Source organism: Streptopelia decaocto, assembly GCF_964273445.1.
Source record: "Streptopelia decaocto genome assembly, chromosome: 21".
In the NCBI taxonomy this organism is placed as follows: domain Eukaryota; kingdom Metazoa; phylum Chordata; class Aves; order Columbiformes; family Columbidae; genus Streptopelia; species Streptopelia decaocto.
Genome location: NC_138676.1, coordinates 2,600,996 through 2,624,632, shown reverse-complemented (window position 1 = coordinate 2,624,632; position 23,637 = coordinate 2,600,996). Strand labels below are relative to the sequence as shown.

General features: G+C 44.9%; 1 protein-coding gene across 1 annotated transcript in view; it reads right to left on the bottom strand.

Moving 5' to 3' along the window:
- Window positions 1-23,637, bottom strand: part of FLI1 (Fli-1 proto-oncogene, ETS transcription factor) — a 58,771-nt gene that overhangs the window by 16,767 nt on the left and 18,367 nt on the right. The window contains exons 2-4 of the mRNA XM_082070346.1: window positions 13,241-13,452; window positions 6,370-6,524; window positions 2,911-3,114 (exon numbers count right to left, since the gene is read on the bottom strand). Coding sequence (XP_081926472.1) covers window positions 2,911-3,114; window positions 6,370-6,524; window positions 13,241-13,452 — 571 coding nt within the window. The remainder of the gene's footprint in view (window positions 1-2,910; window positions 3,115-6,369; window positions 6,525-13,240; window positions 13,453-23,637) is intronic.

The window sequence follows — 23,637 nt, the reverse complement described above, 5'->3', positions numbered from 1 at the left end:
GAGATAAAAGAGAAAAAGACGAAAAACAGACCAGGAGAGGTGGGTTTTTTTCCCCAGAAAGCCTTCCTTGTCACAAGGCAGCTCATCTTTCTGAGATGCAGGAATATCTTGGAAGCCCATTTAACCTGGAATTCCTTTTTTATCCTGACTTTCTGAAGATAATGTGGTCTTTCCTCTGTATCTCCTGGTAGAATCAGGGTTCTGCTGCATTTAGCAGTATAGTTTTGTTTGGCATTAATATATGGCTCGAAACCACAAAGCAGTTTTCTGCTTCTGCTCCTCACCACAGTCTCATTTTTTCCCCTTCAGACTCTTTTCGTGTGTACACGACACACACAACCGACCCCCCGTAACTCGAGGGGAAAAGGACGGGAGGTGACAGTTCAGGCTTCTTTTGATCTTCATCCCAAACGTAGCATGAAAACATTCAAATCTCCCTGCTTCACAATTTTGGAGAGAAAACTGGAAGAAACACTAAAAGAAAGATAATTGTTGAGGGGAGGGGACAGTAAGTTCCCTGGACAAACTGCTGCAGAGTGTTTTGAGAGAATCCGAAGGATGGATTGTGCTGCAGAACTGGGTTCTGCAAGTGTGAAACCTCCTACAGATCAGAGACATCCGAATTCCTGGCTGCTTCGATAGGTTATGGAAACAGGAAACAACTGCGTGATTTTGATCCAGACCTCAGTTTTGCTGAAGACTAAAGGTGTTGTGATATGAGTTTGGTTTAGTCTTGTCTGTGTGAAATAACTCACCTGATGCTTCTGTCTCGAAAGCTAAGACTGAGCTTTTGTTGAGGTCTTGCAGATGTTACCTGCTTATTTTTTCAATCTGGACTCAGATATGCCAAAATAATGCCTTTCAGAGGCAGTTTTAAGAATGATTTCACCCTGATCGGGAGTGTAAAATGTTGAAAACCTTCTGAGGAAGCAAATTTCAGGGGATCTCCTGGCCTGGCTAACAAACAGGCTCAGAAAGTTTAGATCGGCTCTGCAAGGACCAAAGTTTAGGATTCACTAGTCATCACTTATCCAACTCATCCTGGGAGGACAAACACCTTTTGCGAGCCAGACAGGGCAGATGTAACCCAGCCTCTAAATCTGCAATTCCTTAAAGTTCTCCTGTGTTTCGTTGCCATTCTCCACCCTGCGCAGGAGCAGAGCTGGATGTCTCTGAAACAAACAACCTTACAAAAAGGGGAAAATTCCTGGAAAAAAAAAAAAAAAAAAGCCCATCTCCCCATGGCACTGAGCTCAGAGGCACTAAACATCCGCTGGAAATCAGTCTGGAAAAACAATAAGCTCCTTTCGAAGGCGTTGCTCCGCGAGGGAGTTGAGCAGTAATCCAGAAAGCAGACTGTCATTAGGCAGCTGCAGGACGAACGCTCGGCAGAGCCTGCGCGGCCCCGCACACACAGGAGCTGCTGTAGCAAGGACGGCGCTCGTGTGACGTCTTAGAACAGCCCACGGGGCTGAACGGAGAGAAACGTGTAACCGTAAGGGCTGGGGATGGAGCGGGTTGAATTCTCCTCTCGTCCGCATCCGTGTAAAACTGGAATAATTTGTCTGAATCTGGCAAAGTTGCTTGGGTTTTGCACTAGCTTAATAGCAGGGAAATAATCACAGATATTCCCCTGGCAGAACGTTATATATTTAGCATTATTATTCATCGTGCTTTGCAGCAGTATTTAAATGTTGCAATTGCATTAGGGCTCCGTGGTGCTGGGTCTTGAGAGGCGTAAACCACAGATTGGCCATCCCAGCACATGGGACCCACAGGATGGTGGGATTAGCAGCTCCATTTTACAGAAAGTAAAGAGAAACTGAGGCAAACGTTTATTCCTCCTAATTCCAGGCATTTAAAGGCAATGTGTGAACTAGAGAACTACCATCCTGAGTCTCAACGTGCCCTCTTACTTCTTCTCTATCAATGGAGATCAGCACGACCAGCTAATTTAGGGGCTTTTCATATTCAGCCTGGTTTTTTGATTCACAAAACATGCAACACTTTCTGTTAGTTCTCAAGTCTTATCAATGAGACAATTCAAGTGTGTCACTTCACTCTTTATCTTGTGGGAATTTGAAAACGTTTCCGGTTACAAAGCGTCTGATTTGCCCAACCAAAGTCAGCAGGTTTGGCCAAGTCAGCACCGGCTTCACAAAACTGCCTTGCGATTTTCCGTAAAAGTGTGTAATTCTGTATGCAAACCTTAGTTTTAAAGCTATTCTGTGCCTGCAATAAGCTGGAAATGTTCTGTGCACCATCAGCTCTTTGCTAATGAAACAGGATGAAATTTGCAAGTTGTTTTGGGTGGGAAATTATTTTCTTGTGGAGTCACAAGTGACAAAAACTGTTCAAATGCAACGGTTTGGTTACTTGTTATGAATCGTTTCTTTGGCTCAGCTTCACAAACAAAACCAAGGTGGGGCTGACAGAGGCACCCATCTGTGATCTAATTCCTCTAATCTGTAAAACTCCCACTGATTTTGGCAGAAGTTTGGAGAGACCAGCACCGAACAGATTCAAAGAAACACCCTAAGTGTGTTTTTTTCTCTTTCCAACCAATTTGGGCCTCCAGAAACGCAGAAAATCTGCAAGCCTGGCGAGTTGTGGGTCCTATTCTGAAGCAGTCTTTACCAGAACCCTTGGGGGAAAGGGCACAGCCCTCTAACTGCAAAGTTATGGAATATTTTGCCTGTGACCCATCAGTTGATGTTTGGTTTAATCTCCACAAGAAATGTATGTATTTTTATCACATAGCCACAGCTGGGTTTATGGTCTACAAGACTATCTAATCTTGCTAAGAGTCCTGCTCTGTTCTTCACCTCCCTGATAGCACCGCCGACTCCACCTAAGTTAAGATTAACTTTCCAACCCGCTTTTGATTCCTCTCTTCAAGGCAATACTTACTTTCCCTGAGGTAACTGAGGTGAGACAGCAGAACTTCTGTGTTGTAGAGGGAGGTGGTTCGGAGGAAATCATCCTTGTTCATCTTGCAGAGCTCCTTGCCGTCCATGTTCTGGAAGATGGTGGTGTCGATCTCCATTAATCCGTACTCCTTTATGGCCCATTCCAGCCACTGGCGCACGTGGTCCTGGGTCCACAGGGTGGGATCTGGCAGGAAAACACAAAAGATGGGAACACTAGACACAAGGCATCAACCATTGTTTCCACAAACAAATTTGATTTACTGGTGTCAATGCCTTTTGCTGAGAAAAACAGGTACTGTGCTATAACAGGGCTCGATGCACACAAATCGATCACCCCAACCCTCTGGCAGGGTCTTGCAATTGTCTCCTGAATCCTATAGCTATGCTTGGGAACAATATTAGTGACATTTAACTGCGACTTTTCTTTCTCTCTCTGGAAAAAAAGCTTCCAAAAGCAAACTCATCCCTTTGAAAGCGTATGCTTGTTCTGCGATGCTATATAATTACATCAGTGCTCCATAAGTCACACCATCCCTCGCAAGCGCATTACAAAGTCCCAACAGATGGCATTTTAAAGTCTGAGGATGGTGGTATTTATGGTCGGCAAAGGGACTCTGAAACAAATATTATTGCTTAAGCAGAGCAGCTTGCCATGTATCTCTGAGTCACATTTGTTCACCCCGCTGACAAGAACACAATTCTACATCCACTAGCCCTGTAAAAGCAGCACGGCTATTGGAGGGCAATGTGGATTTTATACCGTCTCATGCATCATTATCAACTGTCAGCGAAGCTCCAGCTGTGGAATCTTTATTACTGGCGGTGACGTAAGAGAGAGATTGAACCCGGCTGGAGTTTCAGACCCCATGGTGATGGTTTGCTGCATCAGTAGTTAAAAAAAGAAATCATCCTTTGAGCTTCGGAAAGAGCATTAGATCAGACAGTCCCAGCAAGAATTTGTGCCACGATACCATTTTTACAGAGTCATTTTCAGAGCGTATCTGCGTTTTCAGATGTTTCCTGTACCGCTTCTCCCCATGTATCCCATTTCCAAATTTAAGCTGCAAATTCATGTTCCATTTGCAGCTGGAGAGGGTTGCAAAGTCAAGCTTAAGCTTTGGAGATGTTTGATCCATCCATCACAGTTGGTACATTCCTCTAGGGTAAACCTCAAACACCTCAGTTGAGAAAATGGATCAGAAACCTGTAGCCATCAGGTTGTGCTTTGGGGAGGGACAAGAAATACCTCTGGCACACATTTTATAGTGTATATAACAAAAGAATTCCTTGGCAGGACTGCAGACTGTGTGTGCTTGGGCTGCGGGGATCCCTGCACACAGAAGTCAGGTTGTGACTATACCTGGTGCGTTCCTCAGCTCCAGAATAACAGCGTGAAATGGAGAAGCAAGACCAAGGAACGTTGAAATTATAACCGTGACATTTCCTCACTGCATTTCTAGCAAATAGAGGTTGTTTAAAGCTGAATTCTAAACACGGAACTTACAACCCCAGCCCTTTGCAAGTCTGCTTTGGGAAAGAAAGATGGTTTTCCTTTATGTTCTGGCAATAACGAATTAAAATTCTGCTTTCTAAGCACTGGCAAAAGGCTGCAAATTTTACAATGCAACTATTCAAGATGGATTTTTTTTTATTTTTTTTTAATTGAAAGAGTTATTTGTCTTGAGTTTGGAAAAATACCCAACTTTTACAGGGCATAGTGAATTTGTGGTCTCCTTTTAAACAAACACTTTTGAATTTCAGATATTTCTTCAGCCTATTTATCACTGCAGAAGACATTGAATGGTCTCCGAAAAGCTGCCTTCTTGAAACATTGCTTAGAGTTCATTATTATTACTATTGCAAGCCTAATGTGACATTATTCTTGCCTATCTTCACCCTAATGTGCTATAAATCTTTACTCTGGATTATATTAAAATTTCCTAATCCTTTCTTGGATGAATTTGGCCTCATATCCTGCAGCCAGAGAGCTGGGATGATGTTCAGTATTGTCTTCCAAAGTCTGGCAAATCACAGCTATTTCACAAGTATCTCAAGGTTTTGATTTGTGGATGCTCATGAGGGGGAAAAACATGCTTTTTCTTTTTCACTGGCCTTCAAAAAGGAGATTTTAAAACTTGTTTTCCACTGAGGGCACTAAAAGTCATTTCCCCTGTTTAAACAACGTTAAACTTCAGCCCACCCTTGGTCTTTTAAAATATGCATAAATAACATGGTGAAGAGCGGGATTCATTTGCCCTCTTAACTATCTTGGGCAGCCCTTATAATGACTAGTTGGTATCAGCTAACACCTTTCTAGGCAATTTTAAGGCAGAAAACACATCTGATCCTGTCATCCATTGGGTTAGTCAGTCTCTCTAAGCAGATCCTAACACGGGCTTAAATGGTACTTGGAGAGTTACTGTCAATCTTTTATTGGCTTCCCTTCACTACATTCAGTTCAAGCTTTTCCTTTTCATCCTAAATGGCAAACAAATGCTTGGGGATTGTCATCTGTTCGTGGTCAAACCCGATCCGAAAACAGAGCTAAATTCCACAAGTACATTTCTTTCTGCCAACAGTTCATCTGCTCAAATCAGCTACAACCTTCAGTGCAACCCTCAGAACACCGGGTGAAAAGCTGCACCCCGTGAAATCAGAGGAAGTTTTGGGATGTAAATTGGGTCAGGACTTGCTCATAATATTTCCCTTGCTGGAAAGTTCCTGGGCCAGTGTGTGTATATATATATATATATATATATATATATATATATATATATATATATATATAAAATAAACTTTGCAGGGAAAAACTCGCTCTCCTTCCAGGTTCAGACTTACCAGTCGCCTGCCACAGCAGCTCTCATGCTTGACTATCCAAATTCATCTAATGCATCCCACCAACTCCAGATGTGGATATCAAACACAGAGAACTGGACAGGAATATATATTTGCAACATTTCTCAGAAGGATGACGTAGTTCCTGCAAACTATCATTTTTCTGGTTTTCTACTTCTAATTAAAAAAATGAAAACAAAATAGCTCATTTTGAATCAATATGACATAAAAGTGTATCTGGGCCCTGCAGAGCATCGTGAGAGTTGTAATTTGGGTCCACTTCATGCTTATTCTTGCCTGTGAACCGCACTCTTTGATCACACCATGCGTGTCCAAGGAAGAACTGCAGATTCTCCTCTAACGCGTTACATGAGATGGAATTGGTTCAACACACCAAAACAACAGTGCATTCCAGTGCTAATAATCCACTTCTTATTCAAAGTAGAGCATACATTGGACACTGGAAATTCTCACTAGCCTGAAACTCTGGTGTTTTCCTTACTTTTCACATGGTTTGTAAGAAAGAGAATTCCTCAGAAAGTGGATAAATAAGCCTTATCTGCTCAGCTGGATGTATGACACAAAGAGATTGATATGGTGGTACCTGCTGGGACAATGACTCTCCTCTCGTTGGTGGTCATGTTGGGAGGAGGCCCGTTCTTCTCATCCATGTAGGTGCTGTAACTCATGGGGTTGGACTCTGTCCCTGCTCCGACGAGTTTGCTGCATTTGTTCACGCTACAGTCTACGGGGGACTCCCTGAAATGCCAAAGGAAAGAGATGACTTGTCATTACGATGCACTTTTCATCCCCGCTGGAGCAGAAGGAGGTTTGGGTTACAGAAATGGCAAGTATCCGGAAGGTGAGAAGTCAAAGGGAGTTTCTTTACTCATGGGAGAGGCCATTCCTGGCCTGTCACATGAATGTCATAAGGTGATCTATGAGCCACGATGGAGGGGATCTCTGATAAGAAAACCAGTCGGAGCAAAGAAAGTTGGAAGCACAAAGAAGAGTGACTTTCAAAGGCAAGAGTAGCTGTAAGGTTGCATTCAGTACCTCTGAAATACCAAAATTCAGCAATCAGATAAAAAGCAAGAGCTAATTGCATTGGTCTATCAGTTACACCTGCTGCCTGCGCCTTCCCCCGCTCCCCATCCTTTATTGCTCAGCTACATTTTGGCAGTGTTTCAGATACAGCGTGATGCTCCTAGGAGCCCTTGTTGGACTGGTTTGCTCTTGCACGGTGTTAAAAACATCCCTGCACATCATCTCTCTGTGATAGTGGAGTCTATTAGTTGACAGAAAGGTTGTGCTTCTCACCTCGTGACCTAAGAGTAAATCAGAAATACAGACACGCTCCCCTCCATTCCACTACCAAAGAACACAAAACACCCATGCCAAACGACAGGACACTCACAGAATGCTACGATATCAACATGGGGTCTGCAAAGTCATATTTACACAGAGCTGAATGCAACTGATCTTGTCGGTTCTTAACAGTTAAACAGTCCCAGGCTTGTCTACTGCTTGGATAGGAAATCTAGAAATCTTCGGTGCCTCAGGCGTGAGTCAAGAACTTCAGACCAGAGAAAGTGCGTGCGAAAAAGGCTTTGGCCCCGCTTTTACTTCTGAGCGATGAGGAGGGAACATTTCACAGCTCAGGTGGCTCAGTGCTAAGACCTGGCCGACACGCAGACCCTTGGCAAGCAACAGCCTTTCTCTGTCCTGCTCCGGGAGAATTATGAGCCTACAAAGCGCAGATAGGGAGCACAGATCTTGTTTGCCTCCAGCTGCAGTAGCAGCTCAAGCTTTTAGCTCTAGAGGTCACTTAAAATACCGGTTCGCAGCCTGCCCACACGCACGCAGCTCTGAAGAAGGTACCAGGGAATAGCAGCACTATTACCCTCACCTTTACAAGGGTTAATTAATGTGTAACCTCGGTGCAAAGCGAGCACAGAGCCCATATCCAGCACAGTTTGCTCCACTCCTTGAATCACACGACCGTCCTTCTTGTCTGCCAAAAGCAAAGTGTCTTGGGAGGAAACCACTTGCCGAAGGGTAAGAACTGTGACAGTGCACACGATCCCACCCTCTGAGTTCAGCTGGCAGGACTTCCAAGTTTGGACACTCAACAAATTTGTTTCTTAATCTAAATCGGGGCGGGGGGAGAGGAAAAATTACCGAAATTCAGTTATCATGGCTGGGAGATAAATGCTCCACCGAGATACTCCAAGGCAGATGGTAATTTTTTCCTCATGTCTTACTGAGGGAATGTTGCTTGAAAATGGAAATAAGATGTATAACTTACACATGTTCGAATTTAAGGTTTTACTATTTCGCCTACTGTTTTTCCAGGCAGGGAACCAAAATCCGCCTTCAGAGAGGCAAACTGCTGAAGGTTTAATGTCCCCGTGGCAGCCGGAGGAGAGTCTGAACAACTGCAGGGACACCAGGGTTTGCACAGGGAGTGTGATCATTTCTAACGTTCTGTCGAAACACTCTGTGTCAGGTGTTAAATGCTGCTTGTGCTGGCGGAGAAAAAGCCCTGGAGCAGCACAAAGGGTCTTATTCTTTCCCGAGGAACGGGCCGTCCTGGGAAGACTCAGTGGAACGGTGAGAGCGTCCGTGCTCCGAGGTGTCGGACTGTTCTAAGGGTTCGCTCTCACCTCCTGCTGTGTAGTTAAATTTCCTTGGAAAATACCCCTGCAGCTGAGATACGCACTGTTTGTGATGAAATAATTTCATATATAATACTCATGCAGAACCATAGGACATATCCAAACTCTCACATAATAACATCTTCTAAAAAGTGTACCTGTACATGCTTTCTACTGGCATGAAATGACACATATGAAAAGCCCATGGCTGTCTCTAAGCATCAAGCACATTCACATGACCGACACCGCAAAGTAATAAAAATAACACCAACACTCTAAGTTATCTCCTCGGCAGTTTTGTGATGATTTTGCAGGCTCTGGACTTGGCAGTTGGGACCCTGCCTATCTTTAGCCTTGCTCTTAAAAACTTAACTGGGCAAGAAACCGAACTGCCATTAAGAAAAATACCATGAAATCTTTAGTGATAGCAATGGGAAGATCCCTACCTCTGTAACCCAACATTTCCTAAAAAATCCAAATGGAGCCTGTTTTTTACTGAGAAATGAAACTAAATCATCTTTACAGCTCCTGGGTGCCTGTTACCACACTGTCCCAGCCTGAGATGAGGGATTTGACTACCCCAGCAGAATGTAGGTGTAGCTGTGGGCAACACAAAGAAGAATTCAGTGTGGGGAACAACTACTGTATCAAATGAGAACAGGGAGCTGCGAGCCGTGAATGGCGTATTCATTGGATACAGCTCCTTTCTTAGCTCATGCATTACCCACAGGCAGCCGTAGATTTATAGAAAGATTTCCTCATTATTTGAAATGGCTTGTGCAAGGGGATTTCGGATGCCAGGTTAATCCTTGACTTTTTGCAGAGAATTCGGGCTTTCAAGTGGCTACACATGCTCAGGTTCTGGGCAGAAAACGCTGTAGATCTGCAGAGGTAAATGGATATAGGCTTCTTTCACAAAATCCCTTCAGTATATTCACCGTGGCGGTGACAGAGGCCAAGGAATATGAAGCCGAACTCGTTCCCACTGTCCGCCCAAAGACTCCAGCGGCTCCCATAGCAGCGCCTGGGGATGCCAAGAGCCTGGTGTTTGGGGAAAGTTTACGCTAGACTGGCCAAAACGGACAAGCAGCGAGCCTGGCGTTGACTGAGAAAGGCTCTGTACAGCCTCAGCCTGTGCTCCAGATACCTGGAAACAAAGCAATTACTGTCCCAGGGCCTCTGTCTAGGAATCACCTCTGCCTTTCATTCGAAAGAGCAAAATAAGGGATTTCAGTGTTTTTTGAACCTGACTCAGCTGTGGCCAGTGGGCTATTTCCTCCTTCTTTCTATTCCTTCCTTCCTATCCTTCCATTCCTCCTCTCTTCCCATCTTTGTTTGTTTGTTTGTTTTTAAATTTGCCACTTTTTGGTGTAAGTCAGTTCCCATTTGGTCATCTCAGCTTTAATCTTTACGTTTGAAATTAGATTATGTTGTTGTTGCTCGGTGAAGGAAGAACAGACACACTGTGACTCTGCCTGTGATCCCTCTTACAGGCAAGAAACAGAGCTACTAGGACAGAGTTACAGCTCCTTGAAACTGGGATCTAACTGCAGTTTGACCCTGGCCCTCATCCTGCTCTCGGGAATGATCCTCTAACAGAATCTCTCTTATCACATACAGGTAAATGCGGACAGGAGGTAATTGCAGAGGCTGCTGCTCTGGCTGGGACTAGAGCAACACAGGGAATCCCACTAGAGGGCTCACATGCTGCTTACAGGGGATTTAAATTCTTCCAGATATCCTACGTGGGCCCTTTGTTTTCTTTTGAGACAATTATTGTGGCATAAAAATGGTCTGAGATGCCCGAACCTCATCCGTGTGCGCATCCAGTAAGTTGTTCATTCACATTTGGAGATCATGCCAATTTTGTCATGCCTGTTTAAAACCCACTCTCTAAGTGTAGCTACAAATGCAGATCTGCAGTACGTACAGTCGAAAGTTGGAACGGCTGTTGATCAGCTCACCCTTTGCATTTGGAATTCAAGTAAAAGGTAAGGAAAAAATCTATTGGACAGTAAATTGGGTTAAACCGTACCCAGTGTATTTCTAAATAATCCTCCTCATTCATTGGAATTTAAAATGCAAAAGATTTTTTTTAATATAAACGATTGTATTTTCATCATGAAAGTTCCCAACAGAAATCCAGGCTTAGTATGTTGGGAACTGTACAAGCACATTGTGGGAGACAGATATTTCCATGAATAAACCCAGCAAAGAACAAATATTTCAAGTTACACTCCCAGTCCCTGAATTCAAAACTTTCATGGAATTCCTCCTTCTGAATCTTGCAATAATACAGAAGTCCTATTTTCTCCCCTAAAACACAGATCCCTGACACTGATGGAAAATCCCCTATACACAGTTATCTGGGGAATTCTTTCCAACTTGGGAGTAAACCAGGGAAACCTGACACGAGGTGGAAAGCTGGTCAGGTTTCCATGTTGTTCAGCACTTGGGGGGATGTCTCTGCAAACCAGGCTTGGAGAGGTTCCTCAAAGACCCATTTTCCTACCCTGGGGGACCAAACCAACTCATCGCACAGTCAGACCTGCCTATAACGGACACTGGACACTGTCCCTTACTGTCCCCCAGCTCCCTCCATTGCCAGCTTTCCTACAGCTTTATCACTCCCTAGAGTACACAAACCATTCTCTCGATGAGCAGAAAACGCTCGCACTTCAAGTACAGGTGGGACAAGGAATAAAAGCTGCTCCCTCTAATGAGGCAGCTGGAACCCGGTAAGAGAGCATGCTTGAAAAACAAGAGAGAAAAGGACAGAGAGGGAGGGGGAACGGGTTTTGTTATTCAGCCCGCAGTCCAAGTTAATTTATATTGAGCCTGGCGTTTGTCGCTCGCATGGTGTGTTGGTTTTGCTGGGCAGCTGATGGGCAGAGGAACCAGCAACTGGACTGGCCCAGCCTGGAATAAGGAACATGGAGGGGAAAAGCACATTTTTAGGAAGAGAAGATGGATAAATCAGATGAATGTTCTCATTTCTTGGGTGGATTTGAGGTCTTGTGCTGACAAGTTATAAAAGGCAAGGCTGCAAGCAACTTCAGCGCTTGGTTCTGACATTCAAAACAGTCTCGTCTCTTTTTTCTAAGGGTTTGGGAAGTTGTTACCCATTTTCAGAGAGACTGAGGACGCTTTCTGCCTAAGAAACTTGCAGGCTTGAGCAAAGCCATACAGAAGGATTTCCTTTTTGCCCAGAATAAACACACTTCTCCAAGCCCTTTCTCTATGGGTATCACAGCACTTAGTGTTGTTAATGAATCAGTTGGTCAAAGTAGTATTATTTCCCCTTTTTTTCTGAACAGATGAAGAAATCGTAGCACAAAGATCACAACGGAAGGGCAGCCCAAAACACTGGATTTGCAAGACATGCACTGCACACACAGTGAGAATGTTACACAGACTTTTGAACATATGAGCACCCACACATACAGAATTTATACAGAGCATGTAGTCCTCATGATTAGGAAAAACCCCATTCTGCTGGTACTTTCGAGATCCATCCCTTTAGCCGTGTTACCTAGGGATGGTATTTTTCAGGAAATAACTCATTTTCCCATGTTTCAACCTCAATTCTGAGATTGGAAACACTAGTGCAAAAATCCATGTAGTTCTCCTGAAGTCCAGAAATTATATTAAGGTTCAGCTGGGGCAAGATCAAATTCAGTGTACATATGATCACTGTCAGAGACCAATTGACGCAAAGACCTTTATCTGGTAGTAAAATCAGCATCTATTGTATACTTACAAGGAAAAAACACGATGCCGTTTGAAGTTTTTAACACCATCATCTCACTATAGAAGCCTGAAAGTGCAAGGCTGCTTTCTGTTTCAAACTCTGCACTTTGCTCAGTTCTCAGAAACCAGGAAAACAGGCTGTTAGAGGAGCCCTAAGCTAACGCTAAAGAAGAAAACCCCTCGATAGTTTAACTGTCCTGCATTGACATTGTACAAATGTTAGAGGTGTTTGTGACTTTGAAATTAAAATTAAACATTAATATGCACTCTAAAAACTTTTCTTTATTGTGTATAAGAGGGTGCAATTTTTGCCTAGGCTTTTGACTTACAGAAATATTTTTGAAGAGAGGCAATCTGAGCTGTGATAATAAAACATTTTCAAGATTTTGAATTTCTTATTGAACAGGAAAACGATCCAGCTCCCCCAGCTCTGGCTATGAATGGTGGGGGACGGGTTTCCTACCTCTTTGGCTAAAAGCTGTTGAAGATACATAAGCAGTTGGCCTTTCATGGTTAACGTCACTGCCCAAATCTACTCCTGAACTCTCATATACTCACGCAGAATTTGTGGGCATATATGACTTTTGTTTTGTTACACCCCACAGACTGCTTGAAAGGATCTCAGTCTCCTATTTTTCTCTTCTCTATCACATACCTCTCAGTTTCATATGGTTGCTTCTGCCTTGCCAGAGCACCAATCTAGTTAGAAATGCAAAAATAAGTGCCCTTCAGTGAAGCTCATGAAGTCAATTAGTGCAGCTTCATTCTGCAGCTGGTATAGACACCAAGTGTTCCTCTGTGACCGACTTCATCTTCAGGAGCCACTCGAACCATGGCATGTTTGTGGGATGCTGAACGCAGTGATGCAACGTGTGATTCACAGCAGTGTTTATGGCGCGAACTCTGTCCCGGCAGCCTGGTGCCCCAGTCTGTCCAGCATTCGCGGGGACTGGGGGAACTGCACGAGCAAGATCCTCTGGCCATTAAAAACTGAGTGAAGTCCAGGGGGATGACATGTGCTTTGCTTTTATTTAAGATTCTGTAGATGCGGAGAGGGCCTTTCCTTACCTTGATCCGTTCATGTGGTCATATTCCCTTTTAACATTGACCCGGACGGGCTGATTGATCCACTCCTGCTGGGGAGGCAAAGGGTTGATTTTGTGCGGCTGGCCGTAGTCAGGGTTCCCTGATGCTGTCATATCTGCCTTGGGGAGGTGAGTGGCAGCGCCGTACGTGGAGTCAAAGAGGGACTGGTCGTCGCTCACCACCGACAGAGCCTCCTGAGGAGAAAAAAAAGAAGAAGAAACAAGTGCTCAGAGTCATGACTAAACCAGTAACTCCACTCTTAGTCTCTCTTTGAGCTGGTGAGCACCTGCGAGGGCCCCCCAGCTGCCCAGCACTGTCTGAAATTGCCATCTGCCAGGACTGTGGATTGAATCAGATCCTTTGGGGTCCATCAACCTGTATGCAAAACCAGTGGGTTGCTTTGTCCTGCTGCTGTGTTGCTCTGGGTGGGGCAAGAGTTAAGCTCAGCTTAACTTCTGCAAACAGTGAAGTGGCTGCTGGGTGCTTCATCATTCTCATCACTTGCTATGAGCAGCTTCATCTGCAGTTTCACCCAGTTACCTACCCACCTGCCTGCACTTGCTAGTCCAAAATCAACCCAAGAGACACGCACCATGTAACATTTCTGGAGTGGCATTTGAAGGTCTATACTTCTTCTTTGAAAGGGTCTTGTGTGGCGTTTATATTTTGAGGTTGTGAGCGGAGGAGGAGCAGTCAGTACAGGTCAGAGTTATGGGTGCTGGTGGCGGGATGAGAAATGCATTACTTGACACTTTTTGTTTATTTTGTGGGAAATGTAGGACTGGTGAGTTACCAAACTGAGCATTTCTAGAAATGCTTAAAACCAGGATATTGTCAACCTTTGTTTGTTTTTCCTGCTGAAACTCCAAATGTTGACAAAACGTTTTGACTGTCAATTTCCTGCATTTCTAAGGTTAGTTTTGCAAAGTTCTTCCACAGTCAGGCAGGGAAACAGAAATTCTGAGAGCTTAGAAAAGTGCAGCAGCTGGAATGCTCCGATTACACGAGAATCTAAGTGCAAATCAGATATTACCAGGCTCGTGATATCATCACAAAAAATGTCAATAGTTAGAATACACTGGGTAACCATGAAAATCCCTCTCAGCTTGACATTAACACACTTAGAAAGAGTCAGGTCAGTGCTCTACGTTTACAAATATCAGCACTTTTCTATCTCAGATCACATAACAAACCCAAATAAGCCTGAGTAGCTCAGAGTTTAAAATGTGGGGTTCCTTACCTTATGGCATGAGGTGAACCCCAAATACCTGGGGTGCTGGGCTGAATTACAACTGTTTAGACCCAGTCTAGACTAGTCTGTGCATCAATCTTACTGGTCAGAGGCAGGGAAACCGTGAGTACCATTGCAGAATCACCAAAGAAAATGTTAAAATGTGTGGTTTTGGAGATGTCCAGTCTAAAAACATACACAAAGTTGGGGGTTTTTAGGGAAAAAATATCTAGGAAAATGACTGCTCTGCCTAAAGCCATTTTTCTTCTCAAGAAAGGTTCTGATGGGATAAAAAATTGGAAAGCAGGGATGTTTCCGGCTACCATCCCACCCCTCCAAAAACCCAGCCCGAAGAACACCCCTGGACTGGGATCAATTATTAATGCTGCATCTAAGTACAGCTACCTTTACATACATTTTCCTCTGAAATATGGAATATTTGATGGAGGAACCTTCCTCCTCAGATAAGGATCTGCCTTGAAAGACAAAGCAGCTGCCAGGCCCTGCCTGCAGCACCAACTGGCATTAACTAATAAATCATCATCTCACAGGCAGTTGCACAAGAAATGCTGCATTTTGCTGCTTGAACAGATACAGACTGCAAACTCCACCATCTTTAAGAATATCGCGTGCAGGAAAAGAAATTCAAGTGCCATGGCAGGAACAAGCGGCTGCTGAACCAGGAATCATTTGAGCTAAAACCTGAGTTACTTACAGCCACAAAAGCTACAAACTCAAGGCTCTGGGGGAACCGAAGATCAGAGCAGATCAGGCAGAGATAGCGGCTTGTAACACCTGCTTAGGACGCGGGTTGTGCATGCAAATAGCAACCAAGCATCGCTGGTGGTATGCAGGGGAAGGCGGGTGGCACGTCAGCGACGCCTCCTGTCACCGTTCACCGTGGTGGGTACATCATAGAATCATATCGGCAGCTCCGCAGAAAAACAAAGGGGTGGCAAGCAGCAGGTCACCTTCAGCTGGCAGGGTCAGGGTACGGGGACCACTCAGATACCACCCCAAGCAGTGAGGACTAGCTGAGACTGAGTTTAACTCTCTTGGAAGAGGTTCTGCCAGAGCGTCAGGCCATGAACCACATGTACAACCTTCCTCATACTGGCCATCAGAGGCTCTGCTTGGCTAGATTCAGTTTTGAAGGACTAATCTGTTCAGGAAACATTTGGCTGCAGTTCTGGCTGAGGAAGAGATCCACAGTTAAATTGAATACTGGCGGGCAAGTTTCTGTCCCACTGGAATCCAGAGTTACTTTGTGTTTGGTGACGGGCAACAGGGAAAACACATGGAGGCATGAAAGGTGCTAAAATCACCTCACCAGGCAGCCACAGCTCACCAGGGTTCCCCCCATGCTGTTGTGTCTTTGAGCTGGCCGGGCTGAGTCTGAGACAGGGGTCTTGTGTGTGTGTTATTCTGGCGTATATGTTACATTATATTGCCTCTGGGAATAGGCTGGCTTCAGTTTTTCCAGTTTTTAATCACATTCCTGGCATAAATGTGGCAAGTCCCGTCTAGGGCAGCTCACGGCGGAGCAACAGGCGGGTTCAGCTCTCTGCAGAGCCCTTTGCAGGGCTTGTATTAAAGACACCCATTGCTACGGGTGCTGAAACAACTTCCCTTCGAGCTGGAGCACACCTTAGACATGAATACGTGATATGGCTATTATTAATAACAGCACACTAATGTTTCAAGTTAGTTATTCTGATTACTTACTGCGAAGCGGAGCTGCCATGCAGGCTTTAGTAAAAGTTTTCACTTAGTTAATGAATTGAGCAGGGCATTTGAGCCAATTCATTAATAGAATGGGTCTGAGAAATAACGTCGAGGTAAAAACCAGGGGCAACTGTGCAATGCAAATGTATATAATTTACCCCGATGTTCTTCCATCCACAGTCTTTGCTGCGTTGATGACCGCGCTAATAATAGAGCTTGCTCCAGGATACCCTCAGGTCCTCGCTAGGTTTGCTTTGGACAAGGCACCTCAAAGTTCAGGTTTTTAATCTTATCCAAGTTCACTGGCAAGGGAAGCTTCATCCCAGGTATAACCCAACATCTACAATAACGGCTCTTTCCAGGTGCATGCAATTCTTTTACACTGAATACTGACTTTGAGCTCTTTGCGTTCACTTTTCTGGCCATAACCACATTTAAAAGGCATCGCTAAAGATCAAAGGTTCATCCTCCTCCACAAAGTCTGACTTAGAAGAAAATGCTGAGTACTTGAATCACCATGCCATGCATGGAAAGATTTCTTCTGCCTCTAGGAGGGTGACTTTATTTTTTCCCAATAATATCTCTCTGCCACTCTTTGTCCTGCAGGAAAATAGCTCTTGAAATGTTTTTCTAGAGAGAATGGTACCAGCACAGTTCAGTGTCTAAAGAGCCCAGATGTACAATGCAAAGCGCTCAAGTATTAGGTACCAGCAGCAACCGGCCTCACACAAGGCCCGAGGTTAGCGCAGAGAATCCGTTCCTCGAGTAGAAATCACTTTGGCACGGCAGTTTTACAAGTCAGCACTTCTGCTGCCAACACCTCAGACAAGCAGAGACGAGATAGCATCAGACTTACAAGAAAACGAGTCAAACGTAAAAGTTTAAAAGGAGTAGAGTCCATGTCGGTCTTGGGGCAGCAGATTAGGATGGACTGGGCGCTGAACTGAAGGCAGAGGATTGTTCCATCCATGCCCTTGACCTTGGCGTAACCTGTAGAGGGATGCGTTCCCCAGTCTGTGCCTTTCCGCCCCCTTCAGTCCCGTGTTGCTCTGATCTTCACAATTCAAATAAATGGGAAACCACAGCTTAGTAACTCACTCCAGTGGGGAAACAAAGCAGGAATAAGATAGGCACAATGAGCAAAACCACATTGAAATTAGGCAGCTAAAAAATGGGGCAAAATGATTTTGCAAAATGTCTAATAAGGAAATATATTGCTCTTCTACATTTTTATATTCACTGTTTGCATGAAATTTCATGCCAAGTGGGTAAAAGAAGGTTGAGAAAATGACTGCTTTATTATTTTTATCTCGAGATCCCCAAAACCTGATTCAAAAAGGAGAAAAGAAAATCATGCTTCTGTACTTCGGTTTTCAGGAAGGCACTTGACTTCATACACACATTTATAGGCTCTGGACCGACGACTCTTTTTCCCTCAGTCTAGACTTCACATAAATCAGCTCAGAGCCTGTGTTGGTTTGTTTCCAACAGGCTAAATAGCAAATGGGAATAACCAGGACACACATGGCAAGTTGCTGTGTTAGGGCTGGTGATAAGGAGGCCCCAGCCCTGAACACGGGGAATCTCCAGGAGCTGATTCTGTGCGGTCTCAAGCACACAAAACACCCATGCCAACATGACAGGACACTCACAGAATACTACGATATTAACATGAGGTCTGCAAATTCATATTTACACAGAGCTGAATGCAACTGATCTTGACCTCTAAAAAGTAATACGGTGCGATCTGAGGCGGGACGTGTCCAATGGATCACATCGCAATCATACAGGTTCTGAAATCTTGGAGCGACCGCTGTTCTGGTTTCCCCGCACCCCTGGGTCCATAGATCCCACTTCAAGTGCTCCACACCCGGGAGATGATTTAGGATGAGTCCTGAACCTTGAGGGTAAAACCTTAAACCTCCTGAAAGCGCTGGGAGCTTTGCCACTGGCCTGGCTTGAGCCAGGTTCCATTTTTTGGCAGCTAATTTAACTACAAAAGATTCGCCTCCATGAATTAATCAGCATCACTCTGCTGCGGCGGGAGGACCAGATGATCTCTCGAGATCTTTTCCAAGCTATGTAATGTTTCCAGAAAATCAATCAGCCTTTGCCATAAATTAACACTCTCTTTGGCCAGTTTAATGTGCTTATATCACCGCTGATCTCTGCCCACAGCTTTTCTCACTAAGAATAACTTGACACTACGTGGCTGATTCCTTTCCAGAGCAGGGCAGTCAAATCCACCTCGTTTTAGTTCACCTTCCTTTTCATTTTCCTTCCCCCACTCATCCTTGTAAAATAATTGACTTATACTGAGCAGATGTGTTGGTAAACAGAGACACGTGGATATAACTGTGAACATACACGCTTTGGTAAATATTATTGCAGCATTTTTATGGTCTTTTCTGCCGAAGACACAGGGAGGAGAAGCTGTGAGATGGTTTCAGAGTCTGGCTGCCTGACAAACCCAAGCGATGCTGAAGAATAAATGCAGTTTGCTCAGGAATCCTGGGCTGACCTCGGCTTTGTCCCGGCTCCTCTCCTTGATGTGGTGCCAGGGGCTGCTTTTGGGTGGCAAATATTTCATCAGGTGTTTGCAGACTGAGCGAGCACTTTGTGTCAGAAAACCTGAGCTGACTTTAAGCTGCATTTGCCTGTTGCGATAGTGCCACCGTTTCTCTGAAGGGAGAGCTTTTTGGTGGTATTTTTACTCAGACCAGAAACCGAGACTATCTAACGATCCTGCTCTTTTTGTTTTCCACATGCAAAGAGCAATCTAATATTTGCAAAATAAATTATTCGCCCTAGAAAGGAAAATGGTAAAATGAGAAACCCAAAAGTATGGGGGGTTTGTCGTGAGAGGGGCTATGTCACACCTATGTGTGCCTTGGGAAAGGACATAAAACGGAGCCTTAAAAGCACAAAGGAACAGGTGCAAACCAAAAAAACTTATCTTTGCAGTTGAGGTTCCTACCGCCAAAGCACTGGAAACTGGAAAAAGAGTGTTCTCCCAGGAATTCAAGACCTGGGAGGTGGCAGTTTGGAGAGACACAAATATTTCAGGTTCCTGTGAGCTCTGACTCACCGCTACGCCGCTGCCCATTCATTATTTTTTATTTCACTTTGATACCATTGTCCCAGTTACATTCACAAACACCGCAATCGTATCCTGTTTTGTTCTCTGACACCATTCCCTTCACAATCGCAGGAAGCCCATCAGGAAACATTTCATCGGGTGCTGTTATGTTTCCATCCGCAGAGAACAAAACATGCACTTTCAGCCCAAGATGACTTATTCCAGACTAAGGAAAAACAACAGCGTGAAAGAATCAAAGCAGAGCCTCCAGGAGAGAGCGCGGTGTGTGGAACGGGGTAGGAGTCCTGAGCAAAGCTCGACGCCTCTCACCGAGGGAGTGCTTAGTGATGGAAAGGTTCAGTCGAAGGGAAATAAAAGGCACAATCCATCACCCACATCCACAGTGCACATCGCAAGGTCTGGACGCTACAGCAAAGGGGGCAAACACTGAATCCTAAACCAGATCTGGCTTGAGATTTCAAGCGTTTGGGCTCAAGTCTGTTTGCATTCTGGGTTTGGTCCCAGTCCCTGAGCTATGCTGGGATTAAATGTGCAGTCAGGGCCTCAGTGCTCATGGTGTTCAGGGCAGAAACTCAGTTTTGGGCCCAGCGCTGGTTGCTTCGGCTCGCTGTCAAGTGTGCGTCACGTGGAGCACGGAGATAAGAGGAAATGGGGGAGGTGGTTCAGGACTCATAGGAACCTACTTCGGCCCCAAGAAGCATCTGCAGGCGCTTGATAGAGCCCTGTGAAGCTGTTATCTGCCTCTTAACCAGAAAAACTGGGATTAACAAGTCCCGAGGTTGAGATTTTCACAAGAGTCTGAAGTTACACAAACCACACAGACATTTTGTGGGAGCTGCGAGCCCCAGTCCCTTGAATCCCTCTATAATTGGAGATTTAAAACTCATGAGACCGACCAGCCAAAAGAGTTGGCAACAACACCCAGACCAGGTTTTCCTGTTCCTTTGCCCACTGATCCTGGCTGCAAATGTAGGTGCCACCACGGCCCAGCCAAGCACCGCTGCCTTGTGCAGAACGCCCAGCCTGCGCTGGCTCCTGCTCCGGTTCCAAACTGGTCTCCGGCGCTTGGCAGCAGAGCTGGCGGCTGCCACCCCGCTGGGATGGCACAGCGCCGTGTTTTCCTTGTGCGCCGAGCCCGGCCCCTGCGGCTCCAGCGACAAGATCGTTTCTTGCACACGCCTATAGGAAAAGCAGAGATTTTGCGAACGAGCCTGCCCGCGGCATTCCAAGGAAAACAGCTCAGCAGGATTACACCAAGATATTTTCTTCGTCAATCTCCATCGAGATATTTGAACAGGAAAACCCGGGTTACACCACTGGAAGGTCTCAGGGGCTTTTCATTTCTTTACAAAGGAACTCTGGTGGTTTAATCTTCAATTCACCGCTCCCACCTCTTGGATGAAATGTCCAAATCCCATATTGGCACCTGGGTTGGAACCCACAGTTAACATTGCAATATAAAAAGGAGTTGACAAGGTGCTGCTCCCAGTGATATCAAACATCACAGAGGAAAGACTACACTACAAACACTCATGTTTCAGGAAACTGCAATAGTAAAATAGCTTCTGATGGCTGATGTTAGAGCAAAGCTATTGCTGAAAACAAATATACAGATTAAATATATACTGCTAACTCCATCTCTTGTGTCCTGTCTACTAGAATCAGCCAGTGAATGTTGCCTTCTGGTTAACTCAAGAACAGATAATGTGAGAATAAAAATTTTAAAATGGCTTTTTTACAGCTGTGTTAACGTCCCTGTTAACGTCCCCGTGCCTCAGTTTCCCTCTCTGTATGGTACCTACTCCCCAAAGAGCTCAGAATTTGTAGTGTGATCCAATGTCCTTGGAAGAAGGGGGTCATAGAAGCAGCAAGTGTTATCCTAGGGCTAGAACTGCCAGACAAAAGCAAAAGCTGTTCTCCTGTGGGACCAAGCGAAAACTCACTGAAATCTCTTATCAGTAGCCATTAACAGAGTCTGTTGGTTTTATCAGAGTAGCACTGAGAAGGGCTCTGGGCCTTGCTCAGATAAATGAGGTCCCTTGCTGCTGCCACCTCCAGAGCATTCTGCTCAGGGATGGTTTTCCACACCTGTGAGATCTAAAGGCTTCTTCTCCCGGTTCTCCTCGGTCCTGGTGAAGCAGGAGCCGGGAACAAGTTGATGACAGGGAGTTGCAGAGGTTTTGCTGCAGGGAAAGCAGGCAAGACACGGAGCACGGTGTGATTGGGAGTTAAATCCCAGCATGGAGACCCATTCAGTGCTATGGCTTTGTGTAGGTCACTCAGCTCTGCATCCCAGTGATCTCCAGCAAATCCCCACCTGTAGCAATCAATGTGATATTTTTAGTTTGGGTAGGATATTTTTTTTAGTGAAAACCATCAGCTCTGACTTGATAACTGTGAATACGGAGCTGTGAGGCTCCTGCTGTTGTAGCAACATCTCTAATAGACAAAGCCAGCATCTCAGAGGTGCCGTGCAGACAGACATGAGGCTGTCATATTCATTTTACAGCATGAAAACCAATGCAAAGCAACCAAACGCTTTTCAACATGTGCACCTAAACTAAAACTAAACCCCAGGCTCACCCCAAAAGCTCATTTTCCTATAGAGAACAGCTTCAACATGCAACACTGTGATGTTTTCTGAGATGACTGCACTATGTTTTGCCTTTTGCCGAAGCGTTTCTTACACCCAAATCATGCGAACGTAAATAAGAAGCAGGCGTCTCGGCACATCTCCATGTTCTTAGCGGAGCAGATAGGGCTGGCCTTATCTCTAACAGGGCAAGTCCCCTGAGCTGTGTTGAAAAGCCTTTTATCAGATGCAATTTAAAGAGAGTTCTTTCTGAGATGTAGCTCTGGCAGGGAAATGGGGCTTCTGACTAAATCTCCTCTGGTTTTATTTAGCGCTGGGATGAGGGAGTAGGACAAGGTCCTATTTGTGGGGCTGGCAAGACAGGGCTGCTCCTTGCGCCTTCCCCGAAACACGGTTCTACTCCCTCTGGCAGAGGAAAACCCTGTCAAAAATGGCTTAACGATCTTCTAATATTTCCATGCAATTAAAGGCCACATCTGTCTCACAGACCCCGTCCTCCTTTGCTAATGTACAGACATGAACTAAACAGTCTGTCTTGTCGATTCGCAGGGTAACAAAGGGGTCTATTCATAACACAGGCGCTTTGGCTATTTTGTGCGTGTGAAATGAAATAGAGTTTGCATTTGGAGAATAACCTGTGTCGGAGCTAGCGAGAGATTTCTGCTCTAATAAATCAATCAGCTTTACCGGCTAATAAAATAGCTCCCCTCCTAATTCTGGCTGTGCTAACCAGACAGCCACCCTACAGAGAGGCAGCGATGGCTTCTGTGCAAAAGCAAGAACCTACGCTCGCTTGCTATTAAAACTCTTACAGGGATTAAAAAAATAGGTATCAACTTGGCTGGGATTTTTCAGGCCACTGAAGAGGAGGAGTTAAACCCAGCCTAAGGAATGTGGGTGTCATCTCTGGCAGCCTTTTAGCGCTGTCTTTACCTGGCTCAAAGCCGAGCACGGTTCTGCTCTTGTCTTTGCTCCGTTCTTTCTGAAGAAAATAAGACCATTGCAGACAAAAAAAACACCAAACCAACAACCAACCAGCCTTCAAAGACCCATTCCTGATTTGTTAGTGAAATCGAGGGCTTAAAAAGAAAGAAAGCGAACCAAGGCGTGCCTTGGCATAGTCCCAAACCAATATCAACATTGAGTTTCAGGCAGTATCTGCACGTATATCCAGGCGGCTAGGGCAGTGCAAGGGATATATTACTGTTCACTTAACATTTGGCTTGTAAATATCTTGAGGGAATGGGCTGTTAGGGGTTTTTTCCTCTTTTCTGAGCCCAGCACCTTGGCACACTGGTCCATACGTGGTCTTGCTCTGTATCTCTGCCCTCTTAGTGCTTTCACAATGAAAACAAATAATGTTCACACCTCGATATACCAAATCTCCTCGGCTTTCAAGTGAGAAGGAAGCGCACAGGAAGATGTTCCTGTTGCTTCAATACTAAAATGATAATATATTTGGGAGATGTGGGCTCATTTACCATTCAGGCAGCAAAATTGTTTGTTCGACTCGAGTGGAAGTTCTCTGTGCAAAATGAGGGGGCGTCCAGGCCACAGGGTAAAAGACGGACAACCCACAATGTGGTGAGATGCTGTTTTCAAATCCTGAGAAAATTATGGAGTCTGTGAGAAATTTTCCACTCCTGATGTCGGACAAAAAGTCAAAATGATTATCCAGAGAAGTCCACCTTAAGTTAAGCGAAGCGTTTTGTTTCAGATATTCTGTTTCA